The sequence below is a fragment of the Sinocyclocheilus rhinocerous genome, unplaced genomic scaffold (genome assembly GCF_001515625.1).
Source record: "Sinocyclocheilus rhinocerous isolate Xijiao unplaced genomic scaffold, SAMN03320098_v1.1 scaffold3263, whole genome shotgun sequence".
NCBI classification, from domain to species: Eukaryota; Metazoa; Chordata; class Actinopteri; order Cypriniformes; family Cyprinidae; genus Sinocyclocheilus; species Sinocyclocheilus rhinocerous.
The window spans coordinates 270,244-285,697 of NW_015664010.1; the positions used below are offsets into that span (position 1 = coordinate 270,244).

Genomic DNA, 15,454 nt, shown 5'->3' on the forward strand with positions numbered 1-15,454 from the left:
GCATAAGTTGCCACAGTGACTAAGCTTGATCTAGGCCTATGTTACATTTGTTTCATGGAACCAAATCATTTTGACAATGAGTCAGATAACTGAAATAAGCCTGGCTTATTTGGTTAACTTGTTTTATGAAACAGGCCTCGAGGCATTAAAAGTGATCATATTTTCTCCATTGCATCCAATCGCATTGTGTTGAATCGAATTGAATCAAAATCGGATCGCACTGCATCGTAACAGGGCTGAATCGTATCGCATCGCATCGGTAGCTGCTTCATATGTATATTTAATGTATCGTATCGTTAGCTATGCATCGAGATGCATATCGTATCGGCCTCAGTCATGAGATGCACATCCCTAATATATATATATCATGTATATTTATAAACATATATAAATGATTAATAATTATTAATTATTTTATATGATACATTTATTATTAAATTAATGAATGTTTAATTATATTACTATATATTTATAATTTAATAATTAAATAATATTTGTAATATAAATATTTATTTAATTGTTGTATATGTTAAATAATTGTAATGTGTATATATACTGTATATATTACAGTTGTAAATGTATATATAAAATTAATGTTTTATATTAATGTATAATTGTTATATATTATATATTTATTCATATTTAATTGTCGTATATACTACAATTGTAAATATATTTTGTGTGTGTGTATATATATATATATATATTATTGTTATAAATATTTATTTATTATCTGTTAAGCTTGCTAATGTTTAATTTTTAATATAAAGTGTTACCAAAGACCATCTCTTGGAGACTAAGGTCTAGCTTAGCAAGCGTCGTGTATTTCCGTCTGTCTGTCCAGTAACGTGATTTGTGCGTTGTTGTAAGACAGTTTTATAAAATAGCATGTGCATATAAAATAACTCTTGCACACACACACAGGTGTATTCACTGACACTCATAAACACCACTGACTCACGCAGATTAGCACTCATTCTGTGTTTGTGTTTCTCTCAGGGATCCTCTACGGGACTATGACTCTGGAGTTGGGCGGTCAAGTGTCCATCGCCTGTGAGAAGACGGGCTACAGCGCTCAACTGGAGTTCAGACTCAAGGTGTGTGTGTGTTTATACGCTCATGCCAGGGAGCTTTTGTGACATTCAGAAGAACAGTGGGGTGCAGAGAGAAAGGCCACACACATCACATCCGTATCAAACCAAATGCCACACCGATAACGGCACAACATCCACAAATGAACGATGCTTCATGTGACTCTTTTCAATGGCATGACTGATATTTCCCTGTCCATCAGCCGTTCCTCGGCAGCAGTGATAGCGTGAATCAGATCAGCGGGAAGATCAAGCTTGGGAAGGAGGTGCTGGCGACACTTGAGGGGCATTGGGTGAGTATAACAGTCAAAAAACAGACCGTCTGCACATAAAAATCACAAGAAATCAGCTGTAAAGGTTACATAGAAATTAGGGCTGCACGATAAATCACATGCGATATTTAATGCACATCTTGTCAGTATATCCGGTTCTGGACAAGCTGCGCAAAACATGCACAAAATATGATTGTGGTTTTGCGCAGCTTGTCAGTGAACAACGGCTCTGTGTAGTAAATGCTGCTCCATGTGAAAGCACGCACGTGATGGAGATTTACCGCTGATTACAGAACCGGCATTACTGACAAGATGCTCATTATATATCGCATGCAATTTATCGAGCAGCTCTAATAGAAATCCGAAAATGTGTTTGGTCACTTTGCATGTCAATCAAACTAAGTGGGCGGTTCTTAGCTGGAATAGTGACAATTCTGGCTAATGATTTTAGCATGTCTAAATGTGTTTGGACCTGAAACTAAGGCTTCTTAGATGTCTTTTATAGGTCATATGTCATCGTGTGTGTGTGTTTTTTACAGGACAGTGAAGTCTTCATCAATGATAAGAAGACGGGTGAGATGGAGACGTTCTGGAACCCGACGCCGGAGCTGAGGCAGAGCCGTCTGATCCGCTGCACCGTCCCTCCTGAAGAACAGAGCGAGTTTGAGTCCGAGAGGTAACGGTGCTCATCGCCTTATTACGACCCTGTGATTTACACAGTGCAGAAAATGCTAAATGTCATGGGAATTTGACCACTTTTGATGAATAAATCAAAAGTAGGGCTGTATAATTAACCAAACTGTAAGATGGACTAGTGTCTGTAAATTTTAATCCACAAAAAGACTATTAAACTGCAAAAATACTATTACTACTATTAAAAATAATAATACAATTATTCAAACTTAAATTTTAAATAATATAACACAATTATTCATCCATGTTTTAATTCTAAAAATTAAAGGAAATTCAAAGAATTGTAAATTTTTTCTTTTGATTAATTCAATTGTTCATGGTTTTATGCATTCATTTGTTTACTACAGTTTTTATTACATTTGTATTAAATCATAAATCCAGAAAAAAAAATCAAACAGACAACACAGAATTTCTGAAAACATTTCATAGGGCCCTGTTATTGTAAAGTTTTAATAAATTATTAAATTGTTGCAGCTTTATGAATTCACTTGATTAGACATTATTTTGATTATTAACATTTTATTAAACCATTTCAATCCAGAAAAATATAAAGGAAAACACAGATTTTGCGAAACAATTAAATTAATTAGACATGCTTTTTAAATACTAAAGGTTCATTTAACCATTAAAAAGGAATTTAGAAATATTATTTTATATTTTTTACCAATTATATTTAAAATGGAATTAAAACAAAAACAATTGAATAAAAGAAATTATATAAAAAAATATATATTTAAAATGGAATCCAGAAACTTTAAACTAAATGATTAAATGATTTTAATATTTTTAAATTATTAATGCTCTAATTATTGTTTTAAATTAATAAATGTATTATTATATTATTAAATTAAAAATGGAATCCAGAAAAAAATTATTTTATGTTTAAGAAAAATTAAATTTTAAATCAAATACAGAAAAACTAATACAGAAAAAAAAAACAATCTAGAAAAATTTAAACAGAATTTGAAAAAAACAAACAAAATGCATTTAATAGGGCTCTGCGTCCCTAATTAGGAAAACGAACGTCTTTCTCTGTCATCTTCAGGCTGTGGCAACATGTGACACGGGCCATCAATAACAAAGACCAGACGGAGGCGACCAATGAGAAGTTCATCCTGGAGGAGGTTCAGAGGAAAGCGGCACGCGAGCGCAAGGCCAAATGTGAGGAGTGGACGCCCGCTCTGTTCGAGCAGGACCCGGCCACCGGAGAGTGGCATTACCGCTACGCAGAGTAAGTCACACCTGCCTGTTCCTTTCATAACAGCTGCTGCCCCCTGCTGGACAGGAAGTGCACTGTAGCATGTCCCGTTTACTGTGAGGACGGTGTGTTTCTCTGTGTCCTAGCACTCGTCCGTGGGATCCGCTCAACGATCTGATTCAGTTCGAGAAAGACGGCTTTATTCAGACCAAAGTGCGCCACAGGACGCCTATGGTACGTTCAGCCAGTGTAGTTAGTCTCAGTACCCAGCAGGGCTCCCGGAGGGACAATTACCTGAGCCAGGTACGTCCTTCTGTCCCCACCCCTCCCTCGTTTTACCCACAATCCCCCTGTCTGCTTCCATCTCGTCATGCCTGCCGCCGCCTGCGCTCTCTGTCCATTCTTCAAACAACCAATCACCATTCTGCAAAGCAACCAATCATCTGTTGCCTGACCTGGTCACATGACCATTCTGCCTCATTTTCAGCTTTTATTTTTTTCTTTGTGCTCTTTGGCATTTGCAAGTGACTCACATGCATGCCTGTGTGATTTTTGTTTGTTTTTTTGGTTGCATCAGGGATGCGTCTTTGCAGCAAGGGTCCAAAATTAACATTGGTTTGTGAATCTTGGGATATTGTATTTAAAAAGCTTATAAAAAAAAATGCACATTAAATCTTGAACACATTGGATGGAAACGTTGCTTTATTTACAACATTTTTTTGTGATATTCCAAAAGATATAAATAAATAATTAATGTAAGTTCTGCCTCATTTTCAGCTTTTGTTTTTTTTCTTTGTGCTCTTTGGCATTTGCAAGTGACACATGCATGCCTGTGTGATTTTTGTTTGTTTTTTTGGTTGCATCAGGGATGCGTCTTTGCAGCAAGGGTCCAAAATTAACATTGGTTTGTGAATCTTGGGATATTGTATTTAAAAAGCTTATAAAAAAAATGCACATTAAATCTTGAACACATTGGATGGAAACGTTGCTTTATTTACAACATTTTTTTGTGATATTCCAAAAGATATAAATAAATAATTAATGTAACAATAAATAAAAATGTATTCGAAATTAAATTTGCATTTATATAAATAATAAATATAATAAATAAAAAATATTAGAAATTAAATTTGCATTTACATAAATAATAAATGTAGTAAATAATAAAACATTACATTTTCATTTAAACAAAAAATAAATGTTGTAATAAATAAAAAATTATTATAAATTGTTCTATCTTTGGATATCATAAAAAAGCATATAATAAATTTGCATTTATATAAATAATAAATATAATAAATAAAAAATATTAGAAATTAAATTTGCATTTACATAAATAATAAATGTAGTAAATAATAAAACATTACATTTTCATTTAAACAAAAAATAAATGTTGTAATAAATAAAAAATTATTATAAATTGTTCTATCTTTGGATATCATAAAAAAGCATATAAAGATGTGAATGTATGTGCACATTAGCACATTTGATAGAAATGCTGCTTTACAATATTTTTTGTGAATTACAAAAGATTTAAATAAACAATAAATGTAACAATAAATAAATAAAAATATTATAAATTACATTTCCATTTAAACAAATAAATAAAAAATAATTTGAATATTTAAATATGCATTTTAAAATGATTAGAAATTTAATTTGCATTTAAATAAATAATAAATATAATAATAAAAAAGAATTAGAAATTAAATTTGCAACTTAGATGAAAACATAGCTAATGACACAAATAGACAAGAGGAAAAACTGCTTAATAATTAAATTGTTGTATGGATAATAGCATCTTTTTAATCTAAAAATACAGCTTCATGGCCAGTATTTAATATTTATGGCTGGTAAAACTTTTTCCTACCTCACTTGCCATTGGCAGATGTGGAAAAAAGTTAATTTTGGACCCTGTTTGAAGCCTTTCAAAAATATCTGAGAATCACATACACAATTCAAGACTGTCTTAACCATAATATAAAGACTGAAACGTGTGAATGTCCTGCTCTCGTCGGCGTGTGTGTGTTTGTTCAGGTGACGGGACCAAAGCGGAAACATAAGAGTGACAAACCTAAAAGTCCAGAAAGTGGCTGCTCGTCTCCGGAGCCGGACCACCAGGACTCTTCAGGCAGCGAGAGTACGTCAAACACACAGAAACACACACAAACATGCTAATAACACTCCACAAACTCATCATGATCTTTCATTCAGGGCACAAGAGCAAACACAACAGCCGCCTCAGGAAGAAAGGAACAGATCTGAGTGAAATCCAAAGTGCCATTGAGTCGATCAGAAAAACCCAGGAAGACATTAACAGGTGAAACGGCTTTTCTCACCTCGTACTTTATTAAGAAATACTTGAAAAACGAGAATATTAACTTTGGTTTGTCTCATCACGGGCGTCTAGGAGCGTCAACGCTTTGAGGAGTCGAGTGGCGAGTCAGTCGGCAACAGAAAGTTCGTTCCTCACGCATAGAGATGTGGCCATCATCCTCTTCCTCATCTTCCTCCAGGTCCTTCTCAACTCCTGCTGTAGCGGAGGACGTCAGTTGATTTACAAGCTAAATATTATAAAATCTAGGTCATTTTTATATATATATATTTTGTTTAACAAAAGTCGTATTCTACACATTCGGTTTCTATTCGTTTAGTTTTTTATGAATTTGTGTCGCGATTGCTGCGATAGGACGGACCATATTGGGCTGAAGTGCATTGTGGGATGTTTTAGAAATGACTGTTTACTTTATTCTTCAAAACGAGGAAATCTCATCAGCCTCTTAACCATTTGAACCATTGTTTTAATTTATTGTAATAATATTTTTACCCTCCATCAGCGCCCCCTGCTGTAGCGGAGGACGTCAGTTGATTTACAAGCTAAATATTATAAAATCTAGGTCATTTTTATATTTTTTTCCCCTAAATAACAAAAGTCGTATTCTACACATTCGGTTTCTATTCGTTTAAATTTATTATTTTTTGTATGTAATAGTATTCGTTGTACTGCCTGATTTAAATACAGTTTCACCAACACGTTATAGTAATGAGAATTTTTGAAATTGTCCTAAAACAAAAAATTTTGATTTCTTTTAATTTCTCGGGGACTGAAATACAACCTGGACTTTTTTTTTTCACTCACATATAAAACTTAAAAGGGTGCAATATTGCTGATGTTACTGGTATTTTAAGACAATTTTATTAAACGAATGAAGGATGTTGCGAGTTGAGGTCACATTTTGTATTATTTAAAACCGTTCCAGGAACAATTTCACTATAAATCTTAATTTTAACAACACAGTATCTGGATCCTGCATTTCATACGTTCCTAAATCGTGTTTGACGGTAATAATGTTTAATTTATTTGAACGATAGCGAAGCGTGTACAGTATAGCGAGCGTCACATTTAATATTACTCTGAGGAAACCGTAGATCTAGGCGTAGTAAACCTGTAGCAGGAAATACTGTTGCGTACTTTTGTAGTTGCTTGACTCTCGTCTGCCACTGTTACGTCAGACTAGATTTACGATTAACAAGCCAAATAGTCTGAGAGTAGATTAGAGTGTAAACGTCACATCTGTATATAGTATAGAACTGATTTCCTTTTGTACTTCTAGAGAAGCGCCGTGACCCATAGCCCACGTGTCTTTGTTCTGTGAGCGTTCGTTCGCTCGCACAGCGTCCAATCAGATGTTTGAATGTGCTCACGTCGACAATAACTACTTTAAAAACTACGTGCCTTTACAAGCGGGTCTTGCAGCCGGAGTTTGAGTGATTTTGAGTCCGACTGTTGAATTCGTACCATGGTTTGTCTTTCTTTCTCACTTCGAGTGACTGTGCCATATTCGGACATTTGTGGCTCGGTGTTTTAGATTCGTCCCAGAGCTCAACGCTGCCATAGATCTGCGTGTCTTTAGCCGTGCGTCTGCCACTGAACCAGGGATCAAACTCCACATGCATCGCATTCGGTGTTCGTCTTCATGCTTCTAGCACGTTTTCTTTCTTTTTTTTTGCCCCAGTCTCTTTTTAAAGCGTTTTTACTCCAGCTGATCCATGTTGGTTTTGTTTTTGTTCTGGATTATTTCCTGCAGCTGTCTCTATGTACAGATGATACTTTATTTGTAATACAGAAATAACTTCCTGTAAGTTTGTCACCTGTGACATATCACCAAATAAATGAAAAAGACTGAACTCCTGCTTCTCCTTTCTTTGCACACGCCAGTATTGATTTATGTTATTGTGTCAAGGTTATTAAAGCAGTGATGTTTTAATTTAGTTTATTTTTATTTTTATCTTTTTCATTTTATTTTTTTATTTTCACACTATTTTTTTCTGTTTATTTCAGTTTCAGTGTATTCCTTTTTTATTTTAGTTTACTTTTTATTGTATTTATATTTTATTTTATTGTTATTTTTCATTTACTTCATTATTATAAGGCTTATTAATTTTTATTTCATTTATTTTAATATTTCAGTTCATTTCTCTAATTTTTACACTATCATTGTTTTTTTCTCAGTTTATTTTTCAGAGTATTATTTTATTTAGTTTGTTTTTTATTTTACTTCATTATTATTATTTTATTTTATTAATATTTATTTCATAGTTGATGTGCTAACTAGTATTATTTAAACATTTATAAATATTAAAATTGTGTTAAATATTTTAGCACAGTCTAATAATCGTGTTTGGTTGTAAAGTTTTGAGTTTTATAACAATATCAAAAACTAAAATTAATTTGTGTCATTTTAGATGCATTTAGTCTCGTTTTTACTCCAGCTGATCCATGTTGGTTTTGTTTTTGTTCTGGATTATTTCCTGCAGCTGTCTCTATGTACAGATGATACTTTATTTGTAATACAGAAATAACTTCCTGTAAGTTTATTGTCACCTGTGACATATCACCAAATAAATGAAAAAGACTGAACTCCTGCTTCTCCTTCCTTTGCACACGCCAGTATTGATTTATGTTATTGTGTCAAGGTTATTAAAGCAGTGATGTTTTAATTTAGTTTATTTTTATCTTTATCTTTTTCATTTTATTTTTTAATTTTCACACTATTTTTTTCTGTTTATTTCAGTTTCAGTGTATTCCTTTTTTATTTTAGTTTACTTTTTATTGTATTTATATTTTATTTTATTGTTATTTTTCATTTACTTCATTATTATAAGGCTTATTAATTTTTATTTCATTTATTTTAATATTTCAGTTCATTTCTCTAATTTTTACACTATCATTGTTTTTTTCTCAGTTTATTTTTCAGAGTATTATTTTATTTAGTTTGTTTTTTATTTTACTTCATTATTATTATTTTATTTTATTAATATTTATTTCATAGTTGATGTGCTAACTAGTATTATTTAAACATTTATAAATATTAAAATTGTGTTAAATATTTTAGCACAGTCTAATAATCGTGTTTGGTTGTAAAGTTTTGAGTTTTATAACAATATCAAAAACTAAAATTAATTTGTGTCATTTTAGATGCATTTAGTCTAACCAGCAGAGGGCGCTCATAGACTTTAATTCAACTCCTTTAGCATTACGAAAACATTTAAATTGCTTACATCAAATAACAATAGTGGAGTAAATAAGTAGTATTAACAAATCAAATAGAACAATAGTGCAATAATATATATATATCCCTATTAAACTAATAAAATCCTATTATGCAAAATAGGCATTTTGGTTGACGGTAAAGTCAGATTTAGTTGTTTTTGGCATGTTAGTAGTAGGTTGACCTGATTGCATGCAGCCTGCTGTGGTTAAACAGCACTAGTCTGGTTGTATTTGCACTGGTTGTTGGTGGAGCCTCGGTTGAAGCCGAACAGCTGGAGCATGTGTGCAGCAGATGCATGCTGGGACAGCAGCTTCCGGAGCCGCAGGGGCCTGTCGTCGGGATGACGTCACAAACCTGGTGAGTTCACCGCTCGCGCATCTGTTGTGTCCTCTGGATCACTAGTGCACGAGAGTGTCTCATCATCTGCATCTACACGAAATACCCAGAGCATCAAGACATCATGATTAAAGAAGACCGTAGTACTGTTGTTTTGTAGTATGCATTACAAGATCATCATAATTTGACTTTAAGTATACATTGACATTTTAAAGTCCTTTACAATCAATCAATAAATAACCATGGTAAACACCAGCTTATACACTGACGCTATGGTGCTTCTGATGCTGCAGTTGCAGTGTAATTTTAGCATTATTGATATACTATTATAGTTTCGGGAGATATTTTGAATTCAATTTTACTTTTAGATTTTGTGTTTTCACTTTAATTTTGGTTAAAGTTTTAGTAACCGTGTTGTGTGTGTTTGTCAATTTAAAAAAAAATTAGTCTGTAGTTTTTTAGAAATTTGTCTTTATTAGTTTTAGTTTTAGCCGTTTTATGACTTATTTCCGCCGTGATAAAAAAAATAGAGATAAAAGAGATAAAAACTAGCAATTCTGAGAAGAAAAGTCCAGATAATGAAATATAAACTCAAAACTGCGGAGAAAAAAACAGAATTTGTGAAATGTATAGGATATATATATATTAAATAGATTAATCGCATCCAAAATAAAAGTTTGTTTACATAATATATGTGTGTACCGTATATATTTATATGCATATATAAATACATCATGTTTCTTAAGGCCTACACACATATATATTATGTAAACACAAACATTTATTTTGGATGTGATTAATCGATTTGACAGCATTAATATATAGGCCTATATATATATATATATATATATACAGGGTTATATGTTTCTTACAAGTCCCAAGTAAATAAAAAGGTCTCTAGATATATTGTTTTTCTTTATTAAATATATTAAAATGTATGCAATTATGTGTTTAGTTTTAATGAAGAGGTTTGTTTGAATCATTAATGAATCATAAAATTGAGCAATAGTCTGCTTGACTCGGCAAACACCTCTATGTATTGGCCTATTTACAGTTTTTGAGGGAAACTGTAGTTAACATGGCCAATTTTTGTAATTTGACTCATGAATAATCAAAAGAACGATTAGTGGGTTATAAATGTTCTGAGCTGTACGTGTTGCTCATCTAGTGGCCTTTTATAAATGAGCAGAGAGAGTGAATCGCAGTGTTTAGTGCTTTAGAACTGAATGCTGAACGAGAAAATCAGACAAGTGATCTACAAAGTTAGGCTGAATTTGGTCACTTCTGGAGTGCGATTTGAAGTGTTGAAGGGCGATTAGTGGGTTATAAATGTTCTGAGCTGTACGTGTTGCTCATCTAGTGGCCTTTTATAAATGAGCAGAGAGAGTGAATCGCAGTGTTTAGTGCTTTAGAACTGAATGCTGAACGAGAAAATCAGACAAGTGATCTACAAAGTTAGGCTGAATTTGGTCACTTCTGGAGTGCGATTTGAAGTGTTGAAGGGTATTAAAGCCTTGCTAGGTGGTTGCTATGGTGATCTGAGTGGTTGCTAGGGTGTTGTTAGGTGGATACAGTAGTTAGTCAGAACAGGCTCTGATTGTGACTTGGTGCAAAAGCAGTATGTTTGCTTTATCAGGCTGACAGAAATATGTGCAATAGGAATGCAGATGCTGAATGCAGATTCCTCAGAGCTGAAAGTTGATCTTAACTCAATTATTAATAGCGAGGCGAGAGACAGTGCGGTTCTCGGATGATCGCATCTCCCATCTCTGGATCTTTTGCTTTAGTCGAATAAGTGGGTTTCCTTCAGGTCCGTATTCGGAACGTTCGTCTCATTGTCTCTGGTGCCAGCGTTGCTAAGATACCGTCTCCTCCAGCATCCCGAGACGCCGAGGCTTTTGTCTGATGCTGCGGGACGCACGGAGAAACACGCCATGAGCAATTTGAGTTATATTTATTCGGAATACAAAAAGGCTTCGTCTGATAATCTCATTTGGGTTTCAAATAAAAACAGACATTTTATGCATAAGCATCTCGTTGCTCTTTTAGATCTGATCAAATGCACCCGATAGGGAGGGATTCTCCAACACCTTTTAAAGTTGTTATATAATCACTAACCATAACCATACACACAAACCACATCCTCTCACATGCACAAAACACACTTTGGTTCACAAAAAACATGTTTATGCTTAAGTGTTTTTAAAGATATTTCCTCTCCTTTTGATGCATGATGCATGTTATTAACCCTATAAAGCCTACTTTATAACATTTGATACACATATTTCTGATCAAAATTTTGCTAAACAAAACAACAACAACCTGTTGTACACAATCTGTTACATGCATTCTGTCGTCTGATTGATAGTTTAGACTTGTTTAGCAAGTAAAAGCTCTTTTAGTGTAATTGTACAAACTTTTTGCTGTCAAATCTTATTTTTATAAAGAGATCATAAGAATAACTTTGATATTGTTATCAGTATTTCCAGATGAACACTTACTGGACTGAAGCAGCTCAGCTTTACTTGATTCTCCATCAATCATGGTTTAGAGTCTCAAATCTGATCCTCAGGATCTTTTGAGGAGCGTTTGTTTCCAGAAGCTTTACTTTCACTGTTCCTCAGCGGAGGAATGATCTTCACAAGCCTCCAGAACATCTCACATCTTCTGAGGAGCCTTTATTTCTTCAGCTCTCAATCAGCATTGGATTGCATTGCATTTTATGTTTGGATCATTTCAATCTCATCTTACTGAGACAGATCATTGGAGATATAGAGTGACGGCTGATATTTATTACATTTTATGTAATTATCTACTATACTGTTATAAAGATCTCATTGATTTACATTACACGCATCAGAATTTCATAACTTTTTGGCCATATAAATTCCAGCATCTGCACCAAATGACATATTTTTGCTCAGTTTGGGCCTCTGAATAAAACTGAGCCGTTTTTTTCCTCCATATTCTCAGACTATATGAGCCATAAAAGCCTGTAAGTGCTCAACAAAAACACATGCAATATTTTTTATTTTATTTATGTTTTTTATTTTTGATTAATATTTTATTTATATTTAAATTTGTATTATATATATATTTATATATTCAATAAGATGTTCCATTTCAAAAAATTATTTTTTTCTGACTATCACTTCATATGTCAGCCATTATAGGGTTAATTGTACTATTATCACTGTTTTTCTTTTAGCTATTTGTGATCAGAACAGACCTGCTGACAATTCTCTTAGAGGTTCAGGTCATCCTGTTTGACCTCTTCTGTTTCTTCTGTTATCTGACACTGAACGCACTTTACCAGGTGGATTCTCCCTCCCTGAACACACACACATCTCTTTAAAAACCAGGAATGGCCCCAGCCGTCATAAGCGTTTGTGCTGGCGGTCAGAGCGCTGCTTCAGCAGAGGCTTTATCCTCGCTGGATTCGCAGCAGATAAAAGAAGTGCTGTGGCCGAGCTCTCTTTCAGCTCAGGGATTTAAACAGCATTAGCGCAGACATAGCACAGCACAATACAATAGCACACGTTTGACCGCTTCAGCCTCTGACTATCAAACACACTCATACTGTGTGGATTCACAGCACTGGGCTTTTGTGATGGTTATAAATAGCAGATGAGTTGCTAAATGAGGTCATTATTAGCTGCCGACTGCGCTTTCCTACTCTCTGCGGTCCACGTTGAAACGAGCAGGCTGTGGTTCCGTCGTCCATTTGCTCCACTGAATAGTACGTGTGTAGGTGACTAAACCACTTTTGATTCAGTCATCCTGAATCATGCCTGTCAGCCTCATGTCATTTCCAGCTTTTTGCTAAATTGCTCTAGCATTACTTTTACTGTTGCTCATCAGTGTTGGGGGTGACGCATTACAAGTAACGCGAGTTACGTAATCAGATTACTTTTTTCAAGTAACTAGTAAAGTAACGCATTACTTTTTAATTTACAAGAGAATATCTGAGTTACTTTTTCAAATAAGTAACGCAAGTTACTTTTTTCCCCCAATTTATTGACTGACAGCTCTCCTGTCCCCATGTTGAGAGAAATCAGAAGATATTACTGTAGTTCTAAAATAAATATGAATATACATTAATTCATCTCACTCACAAAAAAATAAACAGATTCAGTATTCCTCAAAATGAATAAAAATAATGCAACTCAGAATATGACGCAAACCTGCAATAATTAAATGTTAAAAAACACAAATATCCTTTATGTATTTAATCCCATTCTATTAACCAATGTCTTTGCTTCTGACCTTCGATGATCCAGTTCAACCATACTAATAAGCAAAAATTACTCTAGAAAAACATTTGTGTGTTTTTTTTTATTGCTGAAGTGTGTTGAAATTTCTTCTTCTGCATTCTACTGTACAGACGTAAATTTACTTTCCCTTCAGCCCGAGGCTTATTCATTTCACTTTTGGTGTGAAAAGGCTTTTATATTTGCCAAAAATATAACGTTTTTATTTTCAAAACAAACAAGCAAGCTCTGTCCAGATTTAAAAAGTAACGCAAAAGTAACGTAACGCATTACTTTCCATAAAAAGTAACTAAGTAACATAATTAGTTACTTTTTTACGGAGGCTTTTATATTTGCCAAAAATAGAACTTTTTTATTTTAAAAACAAACAAGCAAGCCCTGTCCAGATTTAAAAAGTAATGCAACGCATTACTTTCCATAAAAGTAACTAAGTAACGGAATTAGTTACTTTTTTATGGAGTAATGCAATATTGTAATGCATTACTTTTAAAAGTAGCTTTCCCCAACACTGTTGCTCATACTGAGAGTTAGTGATTCAAGCAGGGAACCTTCTCAGAACTTTGGCTAACGTTCTGTCAAGGTTCTCTCAAAGTTACGAACAAACATTCTTCCAGTAACGTGAATAGAACGTTCATTCAAAGTTATCCGGTCTTTAATAATGTTCTCAAAATGTCTACACAAAAACATTATTTAAACATTTCTACTTTTTTTCTGAAACATTTTAGTTGGACGTTCAGCTAACAGTTTTTAAATGTTACTACTTGTTTCAGAACATTCAAAGAACATTCGAAAGTAACGTTCCATAATGTTTGCAAAAGGATAAAATGGAATGTTCCCTTCACGTTTGTCTCACCAAGAAAAAAAAACGTTTTTAAAACATTGAAAAAACTGGAAGTTTTAAACTTTCAGAGAACGTTCAGAAATAACGTTTTCATAACTTAATAGGAACGTTAGCAAAATGTTCTTAGAACCCAGCTTGGAGAACATCCTCAGTACTTTGGCTAACGTTCTGTCATGGTTCTCTAAAATGTATGAACAGTAACATTAATATAATGTTCGTTTAAAGTTATCTCACAGCTGACAAAATAAGTTCTAAGAACATTTTGCTAACGTTCACAACCAGTTCTTTTAAAAACATGTTTTTTCTTGGTTATTCAAACTTTAAGGGAAAATTTCATTTTATAATTTTGCAAACGTTCTGTGAATGTTACTTTAGAATGTTCTCAGAACGTTTTGAAACAAGCAGTAACATTTTAAAAAACGTTTAGTCCTACTAAAACGTTCAAAATATATATATATATAAAAAACGTTTTTCTGCTAACGTTTTGAGAACATTATTAAAGACCAGATAACTATGAACAAACATTCTGTTAACATTACTCTTCTTACGCTTGAGAGAACATTGCCAGAATATTAGCCAAAGGTCTGAGAATGTTTCTTGTTAGCATGGGCTGGTTTTTAATAATATCCTCAAAACATTAGCACAAAAACACTCACATCATTTTTGGGACGTTTTTAACTGAAACATTTCACTTGGACGTTCATCTAATGCTTTTTAAATGTTACTACTTGTTTCAGAACATTCTAAGTACAATCAAAAGTATAACATTCCCATAATGTTTGCAAAACAATAAAAATGGAATACTCATTTAATGTTCGCATAACCAAGAAAAAACATTTTGAACTTTCAGCGACCATTCAGAAATAATGTTTTTATAACTTAATTGGAACATTCGCATAACATTCCTAGAACATATTTTTGTTAGCCTTAAAGGAGATCTGAGCCCAGAACATCATCTAAACCACCCTAGAATTGCTCTAAAAACCTCATTTGCCTCAAGACGGCAAATTTTACATGGGCGAGCGTCACTCATGTGTTCACATTTATATTTCAACGTGACGAAAAATGACTCAAGTCATCTTTTGGATCCAAAAAAGACAAATGATTATGCTTTCCTGGTCTTGTGAATCAGTTGGAGTCATGTTGCTAATCTCTCTCTCTCTTCGAGTTGCACGCTGGGCTTCATTGTGAGTGAAT

At 33.5% G+C, this 15,454-nt stretch overlaps 1 protein-coding gene across 1 annotated transcript in view; it reads left to right on the forward strand.

Annotated features, from left to right (window-relative positions):
* osbpl8 (oxysterol binding protein-like 8) overlaps nucleotides 1-15,454 on the forward strand; it is a 78,446-nt gene that overhangs the window by 62,698 nt on the left and 294 nt on the right. Inside the window, exons 17-24 of the mRNA XM_016539524.1 lie at nucleotides 1,000-1,097; nucleotides 1,295-1,384; nucleotides 1,903-2,039; nucleotides 3,102-3,287; nucleotides 3,401-3,557; nucleotides 5,292-5,394; nucleotides 5,469-5,574; nucleotides 5,665-5,801. Coding sequence (XP_016395010.1) covers nucleotides 1,000-1,097; nucleotides 1,295-1,384; nucleotides 1,903-2,039; nucleotides 3,102-3,287; nucleotides 3,401-3,557; nucleotides 5,292-5,394; nucleotides 5,469-5,574; nucleotides 5,665-5,801 — 1,014 coding nt within the window. The remainder of the gene's footprint in view (nucleotides 1-999; nucleotides 1,098-1,294; nucleotides 1,385-1,902; nucleotides 2,040-3,101; nucleotides 3,288-3,400; nucleotides 3,558-5,291; nucleotides 5,395-5,468; nucleotides 5,575-5,664; nucleotides 5,802-15,454) is intronic.